The 27,273-nt window shown below is 37.1% G+C and overlaps 1 protein-coding gene across 1 annotated transcript; it reads right to left on the reverse strand.

Annotated features, from left to right (window-relative positions):
- Positions 1-5,243: 5,243 nt before the first annotated feature.
- LOC128890392 (histone-lysine N-methyltransferase SETMAR-like) lies at positions 5,244-25,463 on the reverse strand. Its single transcript, XM_054148830.1, has 3 exons — positions 25,340-25,463; positions 5,571-5,811; positions 5,244-5,490 (listed from the first exon to the last, which is right to left on the reverse strand). The coding sequence occupies exons 1-3, from the start codon at positions 25,461-25,463 to the stop codon at positions 5,244-5,246; spliced, it is 612 nt and encodes a 203-aa protein (XP_054004805.1).
- Positions 25,464-27,273: the final 1,810 nt, after the last annotated feature.

The following is a 27,273-nucleotide window of genomic DNA, read 5'->3' on the forward strand; positions in this document are numbered from 1 at the left end:
CGTTATTTCGGAGAAAAAGTTTCCAAGGGCTCAGAGTTTCCACGGGACGTCTGAGATCTTATTTTTCTAGGCCCGTCCGCGATGGGGAATTTTCAACCTGGATAACTTCTTATTCATCACCTCGGAATTCGTTATCGACGTTACGATAAATCGTCCCGGGGATGTTTCACGATCCACCACTTTCGAGACTATCGCTGTCGGTTATCCGCGCGAGGGTTTTTCCAGCGGGAGAGAAAAAGTAGTGGAACTTTCTTACAGCAGCGGAGGAGAACGGACCCACTCGAGTAAAAATATTAACCTTCCAAACACGTACAAAGTCTTGCTCCAAAGAATCCACCGAATGTAAATCGGGACGTTATTAGTCGCGTATCCAATGGAGAGTACCAAAGTTGGAAGGGGTGGGAAAAATTTGCGGCTTAATTTGGAGACACAGAGTTGACCAAGAAAGACATACTGTGTTTAGAAAGGGAGGCAAAATCAAAATACAGGTTTGCAAATTGATTTTGATAATTAGAAGACGAAGTGGGACCAAGTAATCCGAGAGCCAGCGACATAAAATTTCGGCCAATTTCGTTACAAATATCCTTTTGTCATTTAACTGTTTTCTACTAAAGAATAAAAATAATCCAAGGCTGGCAGCGCACAAACGGTGCATCGCTCCGCTAGAAAGTCGTAAACATGTAAGAAATAACAGTATCTTTAACTGAAGTCATTATTACTGAAATTTTTAGAATGTATTGTTGACATACCAAGGTGCATAAAAAAGTTGGTCTGGCAGATTGTAAGCGGTGCTAAATGGGTCTAGCAGTCGGAAAACCTTATCGGAAAAACGAAGTAGTTTGACTGAAATCATTATTTCCGAAACTTTTTGTATAAACAATATGTAATACATAGGGTTAAAAAAATTTGGTCTGGAAAACTTTGAGTGGTGATAAATCGGTCTGGTTTCTAACAAAACTATCAAGTAATAATTATTTTTAAACATTATATACTTTAGTTATTTATAGAATATTGCTGTGATGATTTTTATTTCATACAATTATTATTATTATTTAACTTAAATAAGACATGAAATTGCACGGCGCGCATTTGTGTTCGCTCTTTTAAACGGCTGCCAGCACCGCTTACAATCTGCCAGACCAACTTTTTTATGCAATTTGGTATGTTAACAATACACGCTAAAAATTTCAAGAGTTATCTTGACTTTCAGTAGTAATGATTTTGGCCAGAAATCAAATTATTATAATACGCCATAGTGAAGCGTTGCACCACTGAATTCATGCCAGACCAAGCATTTCTGAACTAGGGAGACATACTATTTTCGGAAAACAGGTTCATTTGTGTAATGAAATGAGTCACCCATTCCTGTCGCGGGCTCTCGGACTAAAAGGAGTAGGTACAAGTCAGGAGGCTTTCATTTTGGTGCTGAATTGATCATAAATTATTTGCATCCTCATCAGAGTGAAGAAGAATAGAGTTATCTTGACTCTACAGATTTTATATAATTATTTCAGCTCTGTATTCTTATAAATACCTAAAATATTTTTTCAAATGAATATGTTCTCCAAAACATAGGCATACATAAATACATTAACGGTTAAATATTCATTCGAAAGTATTGAATAATAAATTGGTGTACATTCGATGAAATAATAATCAAATTTTTGTTCGCACGTTGAACGCACTCCAGCGCGAGTTAATTTTACGTAAATTTCATATCAGAGGAAATTAAAACGAATCAGCCACGAATTATGCGGAAAGTTGCAACTCTCTCGCCTAATTAGTAATTGAACTACAGGGGGAATAATAATTTGGACATCGTATAAACGGTGGAAAACGAGGCAACGAAAATGTTCCGCGGAATTGTACACCAATTTGCGAAGCATGTGGCAAATGGGAAACGTTCGAACGATGAAAAACGGAAATTTGTTTTTGTAATTGGACTTTTTGACCGCGCTACGAAATTAGAACGGAACCGAATACGTTGTGGCAGAGTTTCGGAAATATAATCGTTCCTGAAACCGAAAATACCACGAATACTGGAGAACGATGAAACATTGTTCTTAATATAAACATGAGGTGTCCGATACGTTTCAAGAGATGCATAATTCAAGTTCCGGTGTAAAACAATTTAAGTTTGACGAGACTGATTAAACAATCCCAGCCGAGCTCCGCAAAGGAAGTTTACAAGAGGACGTCGCTTGATAATCGGATAGCTGAAATGTTTGGAAAGTTACGACAAGTTTTATGAAATTCGTCGTTGGAGAGACGATACCAGGCCTGGACGATAAAGTTATCTGCTATTTATACCAAGTTACGGTGGTATACTCTCTTCTATCCGCGAAAGAAAAATTTGACGTCGTGTACATTCGTCCTTGTCCTCGGCGTTTAGTGAACGACGAACAAAGTCGTTCTCGAGGAAGAAAGTCGCTTTTGAGGTAACCGCTTCCATTGTGTTTCCTGTAAAAAGTGAACGAGGAGAACAACGGTCGCGTAACTTTCTTGAACGGATAAGAAAACATAGCGTGACATTCACTTCGACAAAAAGGTTTTAAGCAAACATCGGCCGTTTTGTCGCCATACACCGCGAACCAACGAATTTGGTAGACCGCGGCGAGCGTGGAAGAAACGAACAGAATTGAATGATACATTCAAACTCGTGGTTGTGGTGCACCATAAAATTCAAAAAAAAAAAAAAAAAAAAAAAAAAAAACAAGTTGACACGAAGAGTAAACGGAAAACGGGTATGTGGTCGTTGAAATTCCCAGAGCACGGAGCGACAGCGCGATGCATCAACGTCGTTTCGCACTTTCGCGAAAACTACCGGTTTTGACGCGCGATACTTTGCAACAATCTAAACCTAACCCAGAACCTGCCAGCGAGAACCTTACGACAAAGTCTCTTCAGGTGACAATAATCGCGAATTATGAGTTATTTAATTAGGAAGAACACGGTGCAACAGAAACAAGTCTAAGTTAGGGGTGACTGAATGAAAGACGAGAGAAAATTATTGTAAAATGTTGAAGAAATTCTTTCTGAGAGTCACTGAATCCTTACTATTTCAACAAATCGTTCTTCAAACAAGAATTTTGATATACTAAATTTCCGAATTACTAGAAAAAGAATTTGTTCTTTGCATTTAAAATAATATTACAAAAATGGTCGAAGTAAAGGAAATAGCTTCGTATTTACAAAGCTTTTTGGAATTGTTCTTGACGTATTTGCAAGATATTTGGGGTGTAATAGGGATCACCAGAAAGTACACATTGAATTATTGCCTCCTACTCTCCGCATCCCCATCGACGAAGGAGACTTTAAATGCGCTTATCCATCAGCATGGCATTAATATACTTTAAAAGCGGTTATATTTCTGTTTGCTCGAAAAGCACTTTCGCCTTTGACGCGTAGGTCGTAAACGGAGTAATGGTTGCTTTTACCCTATCGACCCCTGGAAAAGTAAACCTGGTTCAACTGGAAGGAGCGATCCGGATGAACAGTACCGAGTAATATCGAATAATGACGAGCGAGGAGAAGCGTGAAATGCGAATAATATCTTGAGAATTTAATATAAAACGCGCGATATCGAGAGCGAGAAATATTCAACGGAGAAATGCGAAGGAATATTTTCTTACAGCTGGCATTTTTCTTCGTCGAGTATTTTGCAATAATTCAATCTTTTTAAGCCGCGGTGTCTTTATTTGTCTCATTTGTCTCGTCGAGTATCTGGGGGAAACACGGTTTGTCTCCCTTGTGTTTCAACGCGGCGATAAATTGCACGTGTCGTTTCGCCCCATCGGTATTCCAGATCAGGAATGCCCATTCGAAGACGTAATTTCTGGGAAGCTGTCGTTTTTGCGGGGAAACTTCGATTATTATTGGAGCAATGTGTCTAGTTTGTCTATTGGTAACTTTTATGGGAAAAGAATTGAAGAGAAAAGGAGAATAGAAAATGGAGAACTGGGATATAAGTCATCCGCAAACTGGTGTGTTACAAAAAAGAATACCATGGGCACCATGGAAAATTGTTCAAAACAATATCACTAATAATTAAGACATTTGTTACGTACGCGCACTCTTCGCGAGCGATATCGAAGTGGTACACGTACTATCGATCTCAATGATCTTGATAAAAGAAATAAGATGTTGTGTGCCAACATAATCTTTGTATTAGCTTTAGTTAAGATAACTCTGTCTTCTTCTCATCCTCCGGCAAACTCCAGCAGCAAACATTCCAAATTTCTTCCTTCTGATGATTTCATCCTGACTAGACATCCCGGACCTCGACCTCACTACCTCTCCTTTGCTGACCACTAAACTTAAGATAATTCCTACCCTTCCATTTTCTATCTTTCCCGAACCTATAAAGCCCACTGCTTTTCCCTTTGAACAGAGAATTGTCCGAACCGTCTCGATACGAAAATCTATAGCCAGTACCACGCGTATACCTTTGTTAACTTCGTTCAATTTCGCTCGACGTTGTACTTGTTCAATAATAATAAAGTAACAAGTCAAGCGGAATACAACAAAGGATACACTGATAGAAACTTAACTATTAGTTTATTTGAAAATAGAGGTGTCTGCTATGACACGCTACGCTTATGACGGTAGATTTGTATCTGCTCTTGTCTTGAAAAATGCCACCCTCGAGGACTCGAAGGTGGTGGGAAAAATGGTCGGGTAGAAATGGAAATTTGTTCGTGATTGGTTGAAATATGAGGTTACAGGAGGAGAAGTCGGCTGAGGAGGAAAATGGTAACTCTATTGTTTGTAAAAGGCTAGCGGAAAACGGTAAAAATGACCGCGCGACATCTGCTCGCCAAATGTAGTAAAACCTAAGCACTTACATTTTGGGAACGCGCATTTATTAGGTTGAGTCATAAGTAACTTCCGTTTTTTTTATCAGACATTTACTTTACTCTCTTTAAATAACAAAATTATATTAATTTATTATGTATTCACTACTATTATCTGTAACCTTCTCCCATCTTCCTGGGAGTTTATCAATTCCATCCTTGTATAATGTGGTTGGTTTGGACTGGAAGAAGTTTTCGACAGCCTGCCTGACTTGCTCCTCAGAATTGAAGGTTTTTTGATTCAAAAACATCTTCCAAACATCTTCCTTTTTGTAAGGAACAGAAAAGGTGGTAGTCTGTCGGGGCAAGATCCGGGGAGTAAGGTGGACGTGGTAAAACAGACCATCTAAGCTCAAGAATCTTTTCTTCAGTCACCCTTGCTGTATGTGGTCACACATTGTCGTGTAAAAGAATGACGTTTCTGCGATTGACGAATGCAGGACGCTTTTCATTGAGTTTCTTTTGTACTCTTTGCAACTGTTGAACGTATCTATCTGCAGTAATCGTTAAATTTGACTTCAACAATTCGTGGTGAATTATTCCTTGACAATCCCACCATACAGACAATAAAATCTTTTTGCCATGGATGTTTGCTTTCGGATCTGGTAGGGATGGTTGATCCTTATCAAGCCACTGTCTTTTGCGGACTATATTGTTATAGGTAACCCATTTCTCATCGCCTGTTACAATCCTGTTTAAAAAGAGTTAATTTTTTACCCGTGAGAGCAGACTTGTGGCGATTGCATGCGGTCTTTTTTATTCCGTTCACTGAGATTGTAAGGTACCCATACTCCTAACTTGCTGACTTTCTCTAATTTCTCTAGGTGGCGGTTAACAGTTGATTGTGATGTGTCCAACCTTTCTGCTATACCTCTTGTTGATTGACGTGGATTTTGCTCCAATATTGCCTTTAAAAGGTTGTCGTCAAAGTCGGAAGGACGTCCCGCCCTCGGTTCGTCTTTTAAGTCGTATCTCCAGAACGGAATTGTATAAACCAATTTCTAATTGCCCGATCAGTTATTAGTCCTTCACCATATACACTGCATATTTTGTCAGCTGTCGCCTTAGCACTATTGCCTTGTTTAAATTCCCAAAGCATTACATGACGAATATGTACTTTTTGACTATCCATTTCAGAGGTGAAAAAAACCAATTTAACGTAACTTGTATCACACAAAACAGTTGACAAAAAAGTAACAGAAGCCTCGTCCATATAGTGAAAACAAAAACTTGTTGTCATGGTAACTCATAGTGGGTAGATACGAACAATGATATTTTACTTAGCTGCATCGGAAGTTACTCATAACTCGACCTAATATGATGGGGTCGACCAGAATTACCCTTAAATGTCGACGGCGGAGAATATAATTTTACGCTTAAATATAACTTACAACCTAGCAACATTTACCTAAACATTTACGCAATCAAAAACATTACAACATCGAATAGTTTCTGAAATTAATTCTCCTTGGGGATCTTCTAGCAGAAAGGTACTCCTAATGTGCCATATTAATATTAAAATTTTACACGAATGTGGTTGAGTCTCTGCCGAGTGCAACGGAAACTGACATCGTTTCCACGAATGCACGATCCTGTAAATATTTTCACGAGTTCTCCCTTATCCGTGGAAAAAGTAACGCTGACACGTGAAAACGTACGTCATCATCCGATCCACGAAACGCCAGACGCTTTCGCGACTCTGGAAGATGTTTAAACAATTTCAGCGGATTCTAGCTTAATTTCAAGCGACCCACGTAATCCAAACGTGGACTGCTAATCTTCTCGATGTTATTTCTAGTTAACTGCACGACGTCTTGTTACTACGTCAGCGTGGTACTCGCCGTTAGGGTTTAATGAAACGCTAACTGAAATTGTTTATCGAAGGAAATATTCTACCTATGACATTATTTCGTTTGATACACGACGAATGGGATTTAAGGTGGCAAAGTAAAGCAAGAGGTGATAATAACCTTTCGTATTTTAATATTTATGTTAGAAAATGTTAAGAAATTAAAGGAATACAAATACGTAACAATGGAATATCAAATTTAACATACGTGAAATTGATTTTCAACGTTGCCTTCATAAACGAAGACAAACTATTTCGAATTGTTTACCATAACTTTTCTTAACAATAATTCAAGGGACCATCTCACCATCCAAAAATGAAAAGCTCCCAAAATTTTCCATAGCGACTTTTCATTTAAAAATTCTCAGGTCACGCCAAACACACAAATAATACAAAAAAATGCTAGAATTTCGATCGAAAGAAATTTTCATTTTAAAACATGAACATTTCAAATCGGGTCACTTTCATTGCAAACTAAGCGAGGTACGAAGTCGTACGAATAACTAGGAATATATTTAGAAATAAAAAATTAATAAGCGCGGTACTCTTTGCATGTAGGGCGAGTGAAATAAAATAAAACATAAAAAGGATAAAATAGTGACGCGTTGCAGGTGTATGAATATATTGGAGTGCAGTCGTGCTGCAATCGACAACATATTCTGCTCGATAAAAGCTAGTTTCCATTTGAACGCTCATGCAACGAGAGCGCACACGCAAATACTTGACGCAGCATGTTTAATATTTTATTTGAAACATGTAAAGTGTTTCAGATAAATATTCTTATACGTTAAACATTACATGTTGAGCAGTGTGTGTGCAACGCCACGTGTTGAATGGAAATTGTAAATCAACATTCAGATGTTGCTATTCATAGTTGAATTAAGTCACATGATTCCTCAAGGTCTCCATGGACAGTTATTAAATATCTTGGCTTTCAGTCTTCTCGCATACCAAACAATTATTTTTCTTGGATTTGAATTTTGATTTTTAAGTGGCAATGTTAACTTTGTTTGAATATCTTTGTGTAGATTCGAGTTTATTTTTATGATTTATTTAAAAGAATGAGGATGAAAGCATGCTTTTATTAAATTGACAATTAATCAAATAAATTGACGATGGTCATTTTGATAAAAGCAATTTATTGCTTGCCTTTTATTGCTTGAATATAATCAAATTTGGCACTATAACGTTGCTCTATTGGAATCGGCTAATGAAATTTTCCGAAGGACGAGCAACGAAATAAAACGTATCGGGCAAAACCAAGGTATGGTCTACGCTGAACGTAAACATAAATTAATAAATTATAACACGTTTAATAGTTGCCCTCCGAGACCTTAGGAATAAATTACAAAATATTTCAATAATGCTCGATCCGGCGCATATCGAAGTAAAGTCGACGGCAGCTGGCTCATCTCCCGTGACATCAAGATTTCGTGTGAGTCAACATGCAAATTGAAGATATTGCGAATGCATCGTCCCAGCTAGAATAAGCGTACGTGTTTATGTCAACTCGTCACGTGCATGCTAAGTACGTACATCCGTTGTTAAACTTGAGAGTTTTCGAGCAAATCCCAAAGATCTTATTTACAACAAACACGTGTGCATGTTAAGTCCAGTAAAACTATAACAGTTTATTATATAAACGTCGTATATATATATATATATGTATTATTATTAGTAAATATATATTATATATATTTAATTCCAGTGTTATATTTAAATAATATATATGCTACTATATATAATAATATATAATAATATATTGTATATATATTATTTAAATATAACAATGGAATTAAATATATATAATATATATTTACTAATAATGTATATATATAATTATATAATTATACGACGTTTATATAATAAACTGTTATAGTTTTACTGGACTTAACATGCACACGTGTTTGTTGTAAATAAACTTTGGGATATATATAATGCAATTCAATTAGAGAAGGGAAATTATTTATCTCGAACAAAATGAAGCACACCCTTAAGTTCGTTACATGAAACTTTCTGCATCCACTTTATTAATTTCATTAAACTTTGCTACTCTATAGAATTTTATATATTGCGTGCAATTTATTTACATTATTATGCTTCACGCGTAGGAGTGCTGGTACGCATGCCACTGTATGGATATGCATTGATACTGTTCGCATCAATATTAGACGTACGTGCTGCACGCGATTTCAATTTCACTTTAGTTAAATGGTATTGGTAGTTAATTATTTCGTGCAATCTGCACGACTAATTTCCTCCAAGTGGTAGCAATTTGCTGTAAACATTGTAGAATAGTAGGCGAAATATAAGTCAAATGGTTGGGGAGCAATCAATTGCGATCAATCATCATATTTTCCCAAAAGTGTGATTCCAAAAATTCCCAATCTACTGTAAATAAAATAAAATAACTACACGCTCGTTGAATGTTTTTTTATCCTATTTGGACGGAACTGATGGCTTCAGTAGTTTAGATTCAATCGAGGACTCGTATTGGCTTTATGCCTCAAGTTTTACAAAGTGTCCCGAAAGTAACGATTCAGAGCATTCAACAGGTTCCCGCGGACGTTATATTCACGACTTGATTCTAAATTCTTCGCAAATATAGAGACACAACTGGCAATATAAAAAATAGTGTCCGAACTGAAAGTTGACAACTTCTTTCTCTTTTCTTCGTACTCTTAATTACTATTTTCTTGCATTTATTTTTCTTGAAGCTTGAAATATAATTAAAATATTTCACGCACGAAACAATATGAACGCGAAACTATTGAAACAATATTGTAGATGATAATTATGGCAGATTTTCAAAGGCCTCGGCGCAGACTCTCCTGTCAATGTTAACGATACCGCTTGCTTACTCGTTATTTGGCGATTCGTTTTCATTAGTAATCAAAGTCGTAATATTAATAACGCGATTTGGATTACTACAGTTGCGTTATTAATACCAAACGAGTATGACGTTTTCGAAACAGATTTATTTGCAATAAACCTACATTTTCGCGATAAACGTTACTCTGAATAAATTGAAGACATTTAATGGAATTGCACGAGAGTCTAGAATAAAATTATTGATTTATTTCTGGATTGTTTATCTATGCACTGTCGTTCAAAATTATTCGATCACTATTTATGTGAATGGGGAAAACAAGGGAATTGGATCGATTGGATTAATTTACTAAATTGTTTGTAGCAAAAATGTATTTAAATTCGAAGACTGAAATATATAGTTTCTCAGTAAATTAATCCAATTGATCCAATACTTTTCACCCTTTTTCTCAGTCAGCCCCAAAGTGGGAAGTATCAAACACGGAACTGCAAAGAGGCCGAGTAGTATGTTAAATAAAAATTTCCCTGTTTCGTTGAAAATTTACAAAGCCAACAAAAACTTATTCCCTCAAGACTGTTCCATCTAAATTTCGTTCTTGACTCAAAGCTCAGATATTCAAATGTAATTAACGTTCGTGGACTTAATACACCTACACGCAAACCATAAATTTCAACAACAAAGCGCTGGAGGAAAGTCTCGCGTAGCACATTTAAATATCCCTGCGTTTTTCCAAGCGTTATCGTTAACACAGGTTCATTAATCGATAGATAAGCGCGGTCACGGAAAAGGGGTTCATTTGTGAACTAAAATAAAAGGAGGAAAAAAAAGCTGGGTGGTAATGTGAGAAAGTCACGGAGTGAGTGAGTCGTTAAATTATTTTAATAAATATTATGCACCAAGTAATTCATTTTTTAAACACGTTCATTTAAAATCGATCAACGACGGAGATCATTATCGACTGCTATAATTTATAAATGACACGTTACAAATTTTGTCAAATAAATTGATCTCCTTAAATAACTCGATAACTTTTTTTACAACCCCTTAACTTCGTTTGAATTAGATTTAAAATTATTATTCAAATTTAATTTGATCCTTTCACTTTGAAATACGTTACAGTCAGACGTGGGTAATATTTGTAGAATAAATATTTTAAATACTATTTTAAATAATAGATTCTTCATAATTTAAATAAAATAGTATTTCAAATGGGATATAAAATTTCAGCAAATAAAATATTTTATTTTGATAATGTAAAACGTAAAATAAAATATGTTTCATTTTAATAACATAAAGCAATAACATAATTCTTAATTTGAAAATAAACTGTGTATGTATGATACAAAGATGGAGAAACTATTTCTTGCAAATATTATGATTTCTTGCGATTGAAGAATATCTCTTTCCATCATCCATTTTATGAAGATTCTTATTGAAGATTCTTAATAGAAGTATTCATTAAAGAACTACATTGAATGTATGTTTATAATTCAGAGGAAAAGTACTTCGTTCGTTTTAAATTACCAAAATAAATATATTTTTTATCCAACTTTGAAAAAGGAGGAGTTACTCAATTCGATATACATATATACTTCTTTTACACTATAATTTAGTAAAATAAAATATTCCGAACTATGGTACAAATATTTTCAGTGTTTTTCAAATAAAATATTATTTGAAATATTATCTTAGAAATTTCTTATGACAAATAAAATATTTTATTTAAAAAAATACTTGCATGATCCGAAATAAAATATTTTATTTGAAAAAATACTTGCATGATCCGAAATAAAATATTTTATTTTTAAAAATACATGCACGATTCGAAATAAAATATTTATTTACTATTTCCTATTTAAAATACGTATTTTATCCAGCTCTGGTTACAGTTTATTTTCTACACTGTGACAATCAAAATTTCCAACCAGTTTCACAAATTCTGTCCGTTACCTTGTCGAGTGGTTGTTCGTTATTCTTAATTGGGGATTTTAGCAATCAGAGGGTGGATGATATCTGCTCGATAAACACGAAGAAAATTGACGGACGATTATCAACGATTCCAGTGCAGTTCCCTGTAATATCGTTGCACATATTTCTACGGGGTTCCAGCACGAACCGCGATTCAAACTGAAAGCACGATCAATCCCCGCGTATTTTCTGCTTTACCGACCTCCACCGGAAATTACCGCAGACTCCGACATTTCCGGTTAATCTCAAGCCATTAACCGGGAGGATATTAAAGCTCGACAAAATTAAAAGACGATATTTCCACGGATTAATGGTTTTTATTGGCTCGGCAGTTATCAGTGGAGACGTTTTAGGTATTTCCTTCGTGATAACGTTCGTCATCAAAATTATGCTATTCCGTTTACCTTCGATTGGAAATACAAAAGATCTTGCATGCTGAGTGTAAGTATGGTCGCTATAAGAATTGTTGCTGGTAACTACACTCAGCTAATTTAATAATTCGTATTAGAATTGATTCAAGATTTAAATAAAATTATAAAACTGAGATTCCATAGTCCAACGCACATGTTTACTCACAATTATTATTGACTCGTTTATGCAAAATTTCATAAAAACGTGCGACTGTGAGCTCGATGTTTCCTTATTACAAATCGTGTAACATAAATCGGAACGGTGTCGAGTTGCCAGACGTGCTTATCGGTAACGTGCAATATGTAGGCGATACAACATGCGAAATCCATTTGTATTCATGCAGAGATTTCCTATCCGAAGTGCGATTTTCCGCCCCGCGCGAAATTTATGCGATCAACGTGAATCTAAATGACGTACGCGGGCATAGATGTAACAAGTTTTATTGCGCTTGGAATCGAAGGAATTCACCCAGGCTGCGTTTACCTGTATTTTTTGCGAAAATTAGAAAAAATGTATGCATATAAAATACAATTTAGCTACCATTCGAAATGTCAACTTTTAAATTCAAAAAGGAAGCATGTTCAAATCTTCAACTTACTTTTGCAATCCTAGTTTCTCTCTTTCGAAAGCTCAGAATATATTCGTGATTAACGTCTCTTCAAACGTTACAGTTAGGATGCAAACGGACTAAAAATTCCACTGAAAACTGACACACGTGCGCCAAAACTTACTTCATGGCTCATTCATGCTAACTCGCACTGAATCAATTGAATGAATGAATAATATTTTAGTACTAGGCATTTGTGATTTCTTTTATTGCAGGAAAGAAGGCCTTTCGTTTTGGCGAGAGCTTTTAATGAAGCTGCTTAAAACGGCAGACATTAGCGACTCGAGTCTTTGATTTCCCAAATGGTTCAAAACCTTTCCCCACCCCTCCAATGCAGATGCATTGATCCTTAACCTTTCAACTGCTGCGCTCCAAGCGCGGGAGGACAAAACTACTTTAGATAGAGTGAAAGAGTACACTTATTGTTAGTACATTTTTGTGGACGATTCTGTAAAATTTGCAAAATTTAATAATATTATCTAAAGCAAATCTGTAACAGATGATCTTTTTATATAAAATAAAAAATTTTAAATAAAAAATTTGCAATACTCCCACAGATCAATAATTTTACTTAACACGAATTCACAGTTTCCTGAACATTGAACAAAAATAAAGAGCCCAGAATTTAACTCTTGCATAGTCTTTGTTACAAAATGCACTAAGTAAGATTGCAACGCGAACCTTCAGTTATCCTTGACATTTAAAAAAATAAAGACCCTGGAATCTAAACGTTTCAAGTACTAAGTTAACTACCCCAGAGTCCTGGCCTTTGTTATCAAATGCTCTAATTAATATTGCAACACGTTTTCCCGGGTCAGTAAAAAATTAAAGAGCCTAGAATCGAAACGTTTGAGGTAAATTAACTCCCCCACAGTTCCGGGGGCTTTGTTAAAAGATGACCTATGAAATTAATTCAGCGCTTTGCCCCAGAGCGGATTAATTCAGCCATGAAAAGGTGAAAATATCCTCGTTTCGAGGGTACTGCGGCGAATCTTTCGCTGCTCGGAAGTGGAGTGGGATCCCTCGGTTAGTAGCAGTTAGTAGCAGTACAACACTATGCGGAACCATTATCCCGCAATAGAAGGAGGAACCGACGGTATGCAGGCTGCGGTATCGATTGAATCGCGATGGGGTTAGGAGAAACCCAGCTTTGGTTACCGAAAGGCGAAACCCTCGACGTCTGTCACGGCTCGGCTCTGACAACGTAAGCCTAAACGCGCTAGCATTCTCGCCCGTGCCGCGTGACGCCGTGCCTTTCGAAGCGTGGCGCGAAAATTTCGTCTTCGATTCACGGTTTTTGACGTTTCCCTCGTTTGAACTGGTGAAAACCGACGAATTTTCTATTTCCACGCTGCTCTTGGACGACTTGTCCATCCTGGCGGAAAGATAAACATAGAAGAATGCGTTCGCGCTTACTGACCCACTTCTTTCTTATCCCATTCGCCAAGAACGACGCAAACAGCCGAGAGTGTTTGGTGTTTCAATGTTTCCGCATGCAGCAAAATTTTTTCGAGTAAAATCGATCGTCAAAGTAGTTTTTACGCGAGAGATTTAGTGCGAAGAATGGAGTTTACACTATTGAACTTATTTTATGCAATTGTTGCAGGATGTTGGCAGAACGTGAGCCATTATGTTTACACAAAATATGGTGTACCAAAAAATTATGTGGTTAGATGACTTTAAACTCCAGACATTAATGTCATTAAATTATTGAAATTATTTTATGCAAGTGTTGGAGGATGTTGACAAAGCGTGAGCCATTATGTTTACATAAACTATGGTGTACCAAAAAATTATGTGGTTAGATGACTTTAAACTCGAGACATTAATGTCATTAAATTATTGAAATTATTTTATGCAAGTTTTGGAGGATGTTGGCAGAGGGCGTGTCACCATGTTTGCACAAACTAAGGCCTATCATGGAGTATTAAGTGTCTAAATATATGTATATATGGAGGTTGTAGGATTGATATTCAAGAAATTAATTAAGCTTCCCCGATGCGAGTCACCCACTCAAGGTCACTGAATCTACGGTTAATTTCCCAAAGATGCTAATACTGACTAACGACGGCGCGCATGCCAGCCCCAAACAGACGTTACGAGCGGAAACCACTCCGCGAAATTCAGTCACCGATGCAGCTTTAAGTTCCGCCTATACCCCTCTGCTAATTAGCCTAAGAGCGATCGGGACATCGGCTGTTCCCGAATACTCTCATAATTAGATGCGACTGTAGAGTGTCGGTCAATAGTTGTTACTTGTACGTAACAACGTCAATTTGCGGTACTCGGGGCTTCGTCGGAGTTTATCGAGCGAAGCCTCGATGAAGTGCTTTGCTAAGTAGAGATCGAGACCCTTCCAAGAAGCACGAGGCGTACGAGCGTTTCGTAGATTCCCGGTTAGATACAGTCAATCCTGTAAGTATTCATATCTTTTATGTCTATTGAAGACATTTTTTATTATAATTTCGACACACATCAAACCTGTCATTTAATGTAGACACATTTCTTCGATAGACATGGAGGGTACGAATACTTACAAGACTGTCTGTGTATCTACTAATAGTATGTGTATGTACTAATACTACTACTCTTTTTGGCTGGCGCCCTCTGCCCTCCCTTATAGCTCGGGTACCTCGGGATTGCTAAACCCGTACTGCAGCTACAATCAAACATAGCTACAGCCCCTGAGGGTGTTCGTTGCTAAACTTAAATCCAGTAAAAAATTTCAAAAAAATTCCATGAAAAAGTCCTGTAATTCCGGTTTAACACGATGTTCGAATTAACAACAATAGTTCGAGCATCGATGTGTTTATGAAGATATAGATTACATTATTTTTGTAAAAGTTTCGTTATCTCGAGCAGGAACAAGCCGTGGAATCGGAATAGAACAATACGTACACGTTATTGTCCGCATTATTATTCAAGACGAGCTACATTCGTAGCCTATAAATCTGCGTTCCGCCGTGCATTTGCATTTAACGATGCGCGTAGCAGTTCTCCGTGAACGCAACCAGGCAATTTTGTTTATTCATATGCGCCAGACATGTGTACGTTCGCCTTACAACGAGTAATCGAGGTATACCACACAAGCAAACGTACCTTGGAATCACCGTTAACGACACGTGAAAATCGTTTACAAAAGAATAGAATTAACCTTTTGCGAATGAAATATGACAACTTTTTTATTATATGCATGCATCCGTGTCTTCGAATTTTATTATTACGTGAAATATAAGGAAGTCAGTGATCCAAACGTTCAAAAAATTAACGTAGACACTGCAACACTGTATTTATTTACGTCACTACTTCCAACTCGACGAGAAACGAGCATAATTCTTCGAGAAATTAATTATAGAATTTAATTACAGTAAAAAAGAAAATCGAGAACCTCCCCTAGGCATTTCTGATTCTGACTCTGAGTGAAAACAGCCTTTGCAAAGTGGAATTTATCTTCAGCGAAACAAATGTCATGTCTCATACGTTCTTTTGTATCGAAGCTGCGGTGGATTTCTATTAATATTCATCCGACATGTCGGGATACTTTGCTCTTTGTTAGCGAGACCTGGCATAAATTGCAGCGAAGTATCGTGGAAGTGGCTTTGGCCGCGGATCAAGCGGAAATAGAGGTATGCTGACAAGACGAATGGCACTACGTACGACAACCGACGTCATTCCATCTGGATGCTTTTGCCCATCATGGATTCTATATAAACGAATTCCAATTAATTCCACGTTTTCTCGCTCGGCGTCGCGCGATCAATGGCTCCACCGACACCTCCTCGTGTACCATATCTGTGTTTTCACTCGTTCATCCCCCTCCAATCTCCGTTCTCACGTGTATTTTTCGCGAGTTTATTTCCGTTTTATTGGTATCTGTATTCATTTGAAAGTATTTTATTAATAAATATCCCTTGAATATTAAATTGCTTCTTATATACGTGAGAACTAGTTGTGTTTCATTCATAGCACGATCATCTCGCACAGTGTACCGCAGTATCCTCCACTCGTTTGCGAAATCAACGACGAAATTTTCTCGTAACGCGTCATTTAACTCGGCAACCTCCTCTGGGAACGTCTAGTAAGTATTCGTAGGAACGTAACTAGCCCCTTAATTGACTTATGAGCGTCCGCTGGGGAGACGTAACAATTTCGTTGGACTGTAACTTCCTTGTTAAGACAATTTGGGGATAGTGAGAAATTCGTAGACGCGATAATTTGAAACGATAACTGCAATGATGATTGAAATTTTTATTTATGAAAAATGGGACATTTAAGACAGGTCGTCCGCGTTGTTAATTTATTGCTGACCATATAGAAAATCCCTGAGAACATTCGTTTATATTTTAGACAAAGTTTTACTTTTTTGGAATATTCGAAACAATTTGATTTGTTGTTTATTTAGACGTACCTAAAACTATCGACATTTCGTTTCGTGTAATTCGTAGTTTCATCGCTGGCGAAATTTTAACAAAAAGAGGGTGCCCAGACGTTGCACAGAAAAATTCTAGGTTCATGTATCCTTATTACTGTTATCGATTCCTCGTATGTCCGTGCCCAGCATGGAGAAAAATTACCGTGAAGATGGTGATAAATCGCGCCGGACGAGAAATCCGGTAATGTCGTTCCTCGCAAAAAGAGTAAAAGTGTGCACTTTCCTCTGACTCGTCATTTTTAGCCTATTTTTTTTTCTCACTGAACGGCCACCGTGCCACGACGGAACCATCCGTTTCAATAGCCACTCCGCCTACGTTTTTCCTATTCGACATTTATCTCAGCCGGCTCTAACGATTTCGCGCATAAAAAAAACATTATTGCGAGAGACAGATCCCTCTTGGAATAAACAAAAAACGCTCTGAATACCTTATTTCTTAGAAATTCGAATTTCCTGTGCAATTTTAAGTTTAATTTTAAGTCAACATTATTAATACGAATTCTAAACTCCATCGTTTGATTTCATCAATTTTGCTTTCTGTTTTGAAAGCGTTCGTCAATGTATTATCCGTACAGTGGAACCTCGTGCCAAGTATTGCCATCATGCTTTGGCATAAGTAAGAAGCGTTTCTTCAAAGTATTAATTTTCACGAAAGTCTGGAGGAAGAGATCGAAATTTTTTGAAAGGAGAAGACAGTCGCCATTGAAAATGCAGAAAGACTGCAGAATACGTGGGTGACGGTAATGTCAAGGCAGTGTGCATTCACCAGAGCACTCCGCAACCATCATTTCCGGTGCCAAATATCATAAATCTAGTTTCGGTCAATGCAACTCTCTCCTTTCTATCGTGCATTCGAGTGGAGTGGTGATCGTCGCTCGTAACATCCCATAAGGTGTTCAAAAGACATTTTACTTATTTCCACGCATAATTGTAATATTTTTCATCGTGTTAGTCATTTTTGTATTTAAAAGAAAATTATTTGATTCCTCCTCGAATAAGTGAAAATAAAAGTAAAATATATTGGGATGTCCCAAAAGTTTCTTTCGCTTTATTAATAAGTAATACATGCACAATATTTCATGTTTTATGTTACATTACTAAATTGTGCACGATTCATTTTGCTCCATTACTGTTACAACATGAATATCTATGAAATTAGATTTGTCTATTTATAGAAACACGACCACATAAAATAATTGAGTGCAACTCGCGAAAGAAACTTTCGGGACAACCTAATAGATTTAATTCGCTGTTTCAGTCCAGAGTTCACGGTAATTATTATTGGAAAAAATTAGTGTTAACAAATGAAGACGAAGTGGTGGTATCTGGGTTAATTTGCATAATGGGGACATTTTCATTATGATATTGCTAAAAATTTATGCCCGTGTCTCAGCGTGGAAATTGTGTAGCGCGATATATTTATAAACGTTAAGAATAGCGCGCCACTCGCAAGAGGAATTGGAAATCAATATTTAAGTCTATTCTGATGGTGACGTGACTAGGCTGGATTTGCGTGCAGAAAGGGATAGATAACAAGAGTTGTATTCTGGAATAATGCTTTGTGTACGTCGGACGCATTCAGGAATACTGAGCGAGTATATAAACTCCATTCGAGAAGGGCATCTAATACTACGCAGTCTGATATTCCACAACCCCTGCAATTTATGCCTAAAAATACTGGAAATTAGGTAATCGCATGCAAAGACTATACGCGTAAACCGTAAAAGTGGTTCTTGAATAAAATAACCACGTACGAAACAAATTATAACAATCGACAGACTAATAGTATTAGTTTATGTAATTAATTGGAGCCTGTAGTGCGCTGGTACTTATATCTCCGTGAAGTTTAATCGGTTTCGTGACCAACCAACAGAAGTTTATTCTTGCATCCATTGATCGCAATCTGTGTCCGTCCACTAACGACTAATACTACTGTCCGACCAACTCTATCTCTGACTACTGCATCCGTATCTTACTACTGGCCGACCTACTTAATAGCAATTATTATTCTTCCACGCACACGTGCCACAAAATATATAATTTTACATTAATACATTATTTACAATTGTAAATATATTAGTAGTATAATAAATCTAGAGATTCACCAACCAAATGAAATTTCTCAATTAGTGAAACTAATTTATCATTCCATGTGATATGAACTAATGCAACAAATGCTATTACTACTTAACATTTAACTGTAATGATATTTGTCATAAGAAAAAAATAGTAAAGATTGCCTGTATTTGTTTCCTAGAATTGAATTTAGTACTGAAATTCGAATTCAATCCAAATTGTTTACGAATTTATTTCATATTAAATTTGGTATTAATTTATTCTGAATTTAAATTCAAATAATCCCATCTGCGACAATGACCAACACAAGCATAAACGTATCATCACCGAAAACGAGCATTCTCTATTCACGGCCAACTTTTTGACGTTCCACGTAACTCGTTAACCGGACACACGAACGCGTGGAATTCGAGAGTACTTGGGAAGCCTCCGAAAATTTTGTCCTCGCGTTACCCTAGGAGAACAGAACCGTCTGTGTAGCTTCGAACTTCGCGCAAACGAAAATTGCGCGCCGGAATTAGTGTTAATTACGACGACCTACTGCTACTCGAATCTCGTTTCAGGCGTCGCGAACCGCTAACTCCGGGTAAACTTTTCGAGAAGATGGAAAACTGGCCAAGTCTCTCGAGGGCTCGTGTTTACGTCTGGTTCCATCGATGGTATGTCTTTTTTACCGACGCGGTATAATTCGCTCCAAATAGAATTTACACGAGTCTCTCAGGTGGAGATTAAGCTTCTACGGGGTCATAAGTACCCAGCTACCTCGAAACCTTTCTAATTTGCGCTTCGTGTTGAAAAGGGAGACCATTTTGTACTTCTTGTTTCGATATACTATAATAATAATGCTTTTAATGATATAAATACAGAGCCACCATAATATTGCGATACATGAATATGTACATATTGGAATTTATATGAGAATTTTACCCATGCAAATTACCGTACACATACATATTAATTAATTCACACCAACGTTAGAACTGAAATTTCTACCTTTACTGACTTCCACAAACTACCACTATCCCTTTATTAAATAATAATAGTCTCAATTGCACAAAACATCGTATCCTCCTCTACTAGTGAAATTTTACGTAAGGGTGCGCAGGACCCAGAGCCAAACTCCGAGTTGACTTCAGCGACAGTTGCGGGAAAAGTAGGAAACTCCGGGATAAGGACAGAGAGGGCGATACAAATATTGCAGGAGAGACGAGGATAGGGCGATTAGGCTAGCATGATTTTTTTCCAGGATATTGATGCAAAGAACCAATATTTTCTAATAATTCTGGTTTTAATATATTCGTTACACTTTGGCGGATTCGACTCCAAGGCTTGATTTTTCAATTTCGGCCATAAACTTTATAAGCAATAAAAGTATGTTTGCTATCTTCATTTTATTGTTTATAAAGTTTTAAGGCCGAAATTGCAAAATCAGGCCTTGGAGTCGCATCCACCAAAGTGTAACGAATATATTAAAACCAGAATTATTAGAAAATATTGCTTCTTTGCTTCAATATCCTGGAAAAAAATTATGCTAGCCTAATCGCCCTATCCTCGTCTCTCCTGCAATTTTTGTATCGCCCTCTCTGTCCTTATCCCAAAGTTTCCTACTTTTTCCGCAACTGTCGCTGAAGTCAACTCGGAGTTTGGCTCTGGGTCCTGCGCACCCTTAAGGGGTAACATCACTATAGAGGCTGAAAAAAAGGCCTAACTTCGATAATTAATTTTGTGAGTATCGCAAAAATAATAGGATTTCCTTTTACAGGGTTTATTTAACACCTATCAAAGTATAAACAAAAATTGTTGTATTATAATTTTATTACAAAATGGCGGCGACGAAGCGAGTCTTAAAAATTGACTTTTGTTAAAACCACTTCACGGGAGAACGGTTTTCTTGTTGTGTATAACAGTTGGAACAAAAAACCAACAAGTTTCATAATATATATATACTGTTAGCTATAGAAGTACGTAGGGGTTTTTTTATTTAATGTAAACTTTCATTTTTGTTAACAATTTACTCTTTATTCTTTAGCCAAAAAATGGGTCAGTGCGCTATTTCTACAATATATGATTAAAAAAAAAACCCCTACGTATTTCTATAGCTAACATATATATATATATTATGAAACTTGTTGGTTTTTTGTTCCAACTGTTATACACAACAAGAAAACCGTCCTCCCGTGAAGTGGTTTTAACAAAAGTCAATTTTTAAGACTCGCTTCGTCGCCGCCATTTAGTAATAAAATTATAATACAACAATTTTTGTTTATACTTTGATAGGTGTTAAATAAACCCACAAAATTAATTATCGAAGTTAGGCCTTTTTTTCAGCCTCTATAGTGGTGTCACCCCTTAACTTTTCACTCCCTATTTGTGGACTCTTTTTAGTATTAATTCTGCAAATCTAAAATTGAATTCACTACTGAAATTTCAACTCGATGGAAATTATTTTTTAATGTATTTCACATTAAAATTTAATTTAACCACACGAAGAAGAAAAAGAAACGTGCCAGAATTATGCAGAAATCGACACACAATCTCCTCCCCTAAAACCTCAGTCTTTGTATTCTTTGATAATCGTTTCTGCAACACGGCCCTTTAATGAACGCAGGACTCATTAGTTCCCGGAAAAAGTGTACCACAGTTTTACGCCCGGCTCTCAAAGGAAGAGGGTACCGAGTATATTTTTCAACGGAAAACACTTTTCCGATTGCGGAAAATCCTGCGAATTACGGTTCGAAAGATACATTGTTAGCATTCCCCTCGTGAAAGTCGTCGCTAGCGTCCACTCGGCGTTAACGTAGCTCCTCGAAAACTTGTCGAGTGGTTTCGGAGGGCGGAGGGGGAGTTGGACTCTTACAGCAAAAGAACCATTTCGCCTTTTGCCTCGCGCTTATTGCCCCGCGTAATTGCACAACCGTTTCGCTTCTGTCCTATCGGGCCAAGGAACAAAGAGACTGAGGACGTTTGTTTCAGGGTTGACGTAACGATCGGGGGTTATAAACGGTACAAATTCTATTAAACACGTTCGCGGAACGACGCTCCGTCCCACACGATTCAGCATACCTGTCGCGAGGACTCTTTGAAGCGCGTCACGCGCGCCCGTTGCAGTATAATTATTTGTTTATTCGTTTTACCAAGAAGACCCTTCAACGTCTAAATAGGTCGCGTAACGTGCTCGCGGTTGTTACAGTTGGTTGCTTCTCTATTTTCTGTATGAAAATTTTCTTGTCTTGTTTCATTTTTGGGTCGTTGTTGCGAATAGTATGGGGTGGAAGAGGCCTATAATTTGAATTTGACAGGTGTTCGTGCTCATTATATTATATAAAATTGTTGCGACGGTATGAAGATGCCGCACTGCAGTTCCGAGTTACATCGTCGCGACTGTGTGAAGATGTTGCGGCGATGTGAAGTTGCAGAAACGAGTTCCCGCGCTTCCGGTTGCCAGGAAGCGGCAAACTTTTAAAATAGAAGAGAGCGATTCGAGAACTCAAAGAGAGAAGACGTTTCGTTACAAGTCTCCAAGATTATCGTTATATTATCGTTATATTGTTTAAAAGTTATAATTTGTTAATAAACTTTATATTTAATTAAAATGAATTCTCATGCTTCAACCCCCCGGCGCAACAATATATTCAAAATATTTATTGTACGACGGTTGTTCAGAAAGTAAGTTTAACGATGTTAGCGTTGGTGTTGGTGAGAAGGTAGAACTATAAAATTTTAGGAACATGTTCTTTCATTTATTTTGATCAGTTTCGTGTGTCGTAGACTCTGGTCGGTCGATTGTCGCGTGTTTTGTAACATTTTATAATGGCGATTCCGTTAAAATTTGCGTCCAAGTGTGAACCGCGTAGTATAATACGTTTTTTTACCGCTGAAAACTTCACAGCCACAGAAATTTATCGAGAATTGTGTTCCGTTTACGGCGATAAATGCGTGAGCCTGCAGATGGTTACGCGTTGGCGAACAGCGTTTCTAAATGGCCGCGAAGAGTTGCACGATGAAGAGCGCGAACGACGACCAGCGGACGCAAAGTGGACGAAAGTCATTACCTCTTGGGAATTCAAAAGCTTGTTACTAGTTATGCGAAATGTATTGATAGATGTGGCGATTACGTAGAAAAATAAAAAAATTGTCTGAAAATTTTAAAAATGACCTTGTTTTTGTGTTTTGACCACTCTTTCACAGCGTAATTAGACCGTTAAACTAACTTTCTGAACGACCCTCGTATTATATTATCCATTCCTAAACGTGCTACCTGACATTTCGCATCCCCAAATAATTCATCCAAATACATTTGCAATACATTCGATAACGATTGATCGCGAGGTTCCCGAAGAGAATCTTCTCCTCAAATGCTGACAGAAAGAATAAAAGTAACGGCGCAACAGGATGTCCTCATTCACTAATGTATACGGCACAAAGTGGCCTAGGACTACGAGTTTACTCAGTTTCAATGGATGCCGTGTTTCACCTATCGAATACCTATAAGACTCCCTTTCCTTTGGAAATCGTTCCGATTCAATGGCTGTGCATCTGCACGTCAGAGCGGAATCGCGAGATTCACTGCGTCCATTGATCCATGAATGAAGCTCGCAAAGTCATCCGGCTTCCTCCTTGTCGGATGCTTCCAGAAGGCTGGCGCGCGGAAAAGAAAGCCGGAAAGGAATACAGAAGTGTGCCGGAGCTTTTCTCGCGCAAACGTCACGAGGCTTAGTCGATTCGCGTCACGTATTCGGAACAATGAGTTACGTTGTTCAACGACAAGGCGATCCTCGTCTTGAATCGTTCAATGACGACCGTAACCCCGCCTCTCGTTCGTCCATCTTTAATGAAGCTCGAGGAGATAAATGCTAGTTGCGTTGCAAGCACATTTTAGATACTTGATTATTCTCCAGGATTATTTTAGACTTTTTGTGGCTTCGATTGTCAGAAAAATCAAATTCATTTGATTTGGAATCGTCTCTTTTATGTATGGACGACGAAACGAAAAATTCATTGCTTTTTGGCTATTTAAATATTAGTGAAATATGTAATTAGCAGTTTACTAGAGAAACAATGGAATTCAATGAATATAATGAACATCTTGAATTTAATTAAATATATTGAATATATTGAATATATTTAATTAAATAGAATACAATGGATATGTTAAATTCAACCGAATTCATTAAATTTATGCCCTGGATAACCAACGAATCACACCTAATTTTATTCAGAATTTAGAATCGTTCCTCGAAAAAATTAATTGTATTCGTGAGATTTAAATGTTAGTATTAACGACGCAGAAGTAAACAACGGATTTCCTTGGTCCTGTTTCCCGACCTACTTCAAAGCTCAACGGAACGTTAAATAATTTACGTTATTTGCATTTACAACCACGCTCCAAGAAAAGCAAACAGCCTTTCGACCGCGTCTATCGCCTTTGAAACGGCAGCATTCGTCGCTCGTTTTCCACTTGCTTAAAAAGAACAGTTTGCGCCAACTACATCGCGCGCAACACGCCACCAGACCAGAACACGTTCGAGCTGGTGTTTATTGCCGCAACTATTTGGTACAATTTTCACGGTTGGAGGTATTGCGACGCAATGCACCACTCATAAACTCATGGCCCGCGAGTGAAAACACTTTTCTACGATTTTCTAAAGGCAATCTGCGGTTCTTATTTTTACGTGATGCGGGCCACAGTTGTGGAAACGCGTATTTTTTCGAAATCGTTACGTTTCACGAGATGTGCGCAGAAGTCTCGTTTAGGTAAAATGGGGAATTATAGGTGGAAGATGAGTAATATGTAAAATTGGATATAATTTTCGATTTCTCATGAGGCTGAACAGACACCGATGTCGAAGAAATATATTCAATGTTTACAGAATTCAGAATTGAATATAATGGACGTCTTGAATTCAATTGAACGCGTTGAATGTATTGAATTGAATTAAATATATTCATTGTACTAAAAACGTTCGAAAACAGACACCCGAAGAAGCTATACTGACAAGCATCCTGTACAAATGTGCAGATCACGTAATTCGCCACGAAAGCCAACAATTAGTTTATAAATTCTCCGCGTATCTTCGCTACTTTCGAAAATAGAACTTGGAAACTTCGAAAGGTATACCGTTCGACCTTTAATCCGAACTTTCTCCCCAACAAAGAAAGCACGGAATCTCTTATTTTTAGCTGCCCTAAGTTTCGTCAAAGTTTACGTCGAACACTTCACGAATACTCCATCCTCGTTAACGAAAGTTTCGGGAAATGGTATAACACGGTTGAACTAATTTTTAAAAGCGGAAATATCGTTTGGAATAATTACCTATGGTGTACGTCGCGCCGTCCAGTTGGAAAGTTGCGCTCTTGCACTTCTTGAAGAGCTTGTGATGAGGATAGGGCGGTGGAAGCGGCGGTGGCGGTGGCCCCTTCGGATCCTGTTTGCTCATGGTGTTGCTCCTCGCACTTCCGGTTACTTCTTGGTCATCAATTATTCGCGATCACTGTTCCCGACGAGTCACTCGCGAACGAACGCTTAGGAGACGATCATCTCGCTTTAATATTTAAACCAATTTATTCGTGAATGGGAGAAAAAGTGTTCGAGAATATATTGAATTCAATTGGATGCATTCAATTCAATTAACACGTTTATCGCCACGTCACCCGTATATGGGAGACTATGATTTTCACTGATGAACAAAAAAATTAATTCTGAGAGTTAAGCACCAAAAAGGAAATGAATTTAAATGAAATTCATGAGTTTTGATGAAGTTACAAAAATAAATACCACGATAGATGTTTGATTATGTAGGCTGCAATAGTTTAAATAATATTTAATCCTAACAGAAATGTTCGAGAATATTTGTCTGACGATGAACGTGTTAAATATATCGAATAAACTGAATAAAGAAAGAAGAAAAATTGATCTGATGGAATCGAGCCTCGAACCTCTAATCTTCAGATTATGAAGCTATACTATTATAGTATTATACACTATTATAGCTATAGTATGCTTTTACTTGGATCGCTGCTCCGCGTAACGTACTAAATATATTGAATTGAATAATATACAGGGTGAGTCCGAAGAAACAGAACACCTAAATATCTCCGCTACATTTCGTTGTACAAAAAAACTTGTTAGGACAAAGTTACACTATTTGAAGGGCTACATGTAACGGTGTAAGGGAATTAATTTTCAAAGTCTTTTTTGTATAAAATTTCAAGGTCATCGATGTTTTTTTAAATGGAATGATATATTTTCGTTAACGTAACGTTGTAGAAACAGGTACAAATGACCTTCAACCCAGAAAAGTGGAATAAATAAAATTCAACGTGTAAGATTCGTGAATACTTTAAACAAATAAAATAAATTAAAATCGCCCCGCTGGAGAAAGAAAATTCCCAGATATCAATTTTTATCCCTCATTTCAGCCGTCGTCCGCAGATTCTGTGAGGTAAAAATATAAAAGCGAGCCGAGGCAAAAATTTCACGAGCCACTGATCCGTCATATTAATGAGATTGAAATTTATCTCCAACGAAAGAGCCTCGGCGAAGAGCGACGATATGAAAAAAAAATAAGAAGCCTTCACTGGAATTCATCGGAAATCCTGTCTACGGTATTGTTTTTTAAAAAAAAAGCGCAAGGGAAGCTGCTCCGAACTGCTACCGTCTTGTGAACTTTAATAAAAGATTTAGAGTTAAGAGTTCAACTCCCACTCTTAGATAAGAAATTTACGAGAAGGGCATGGGTCTTTCGGTAAACCTTCTTTTCATTAAAATTTTATACTTCTTGGCTTTAGTATGTCCGAATGACGACGTTGGCGTAACAAAATTGCATGAAATGCAAAATTTTCAGGTAGTTTCAGTAGAGCATATGCATATTTTCTCTGTAAACTATTAGGTTGTCCCAAAAGTTTCTTTCGCTTTATTAATAAGTAATACATGCACAATACTTCATGTTTTATGTTACATTACTGAATTGTGCACGATTCATTTTGCTCCATTACTGTTACAACATGAATATCTACGAAATTAGATTCTCTATTTATAGAAACATGACCACATAAAATAATCGAGTGCAACTCGCGAAAGAAACTTTCGGGACAACCTAATACATTATCGATAGACTTTTTTTCATTTCTAAGAAGACTAACTTTTAAGAAAATACTATACGTACATGTGTATATTATACAAAAAGAATTCTAAATTAACTTTATAAAAAAATGTTATATAACTTACAAAAAATTCTATCAACTTTA

Source organism: Hylaeus anthracinus, unplaced genomic scaffold (genome assembly GCF_026225885.1).
Source record: "Hylaeus anthracinus isolate JK02 unplaced genomic scaffold, UHH_iyHylAnth1.0_haploid 12000, whole genome shotgun sequence".
Lineage (NCBI taxonomy): Eukaryota > Metazoa > Arthropoda > Insecta > Hymenoptera > Colletidae > Hylaeus > Hylaeus anthracinus.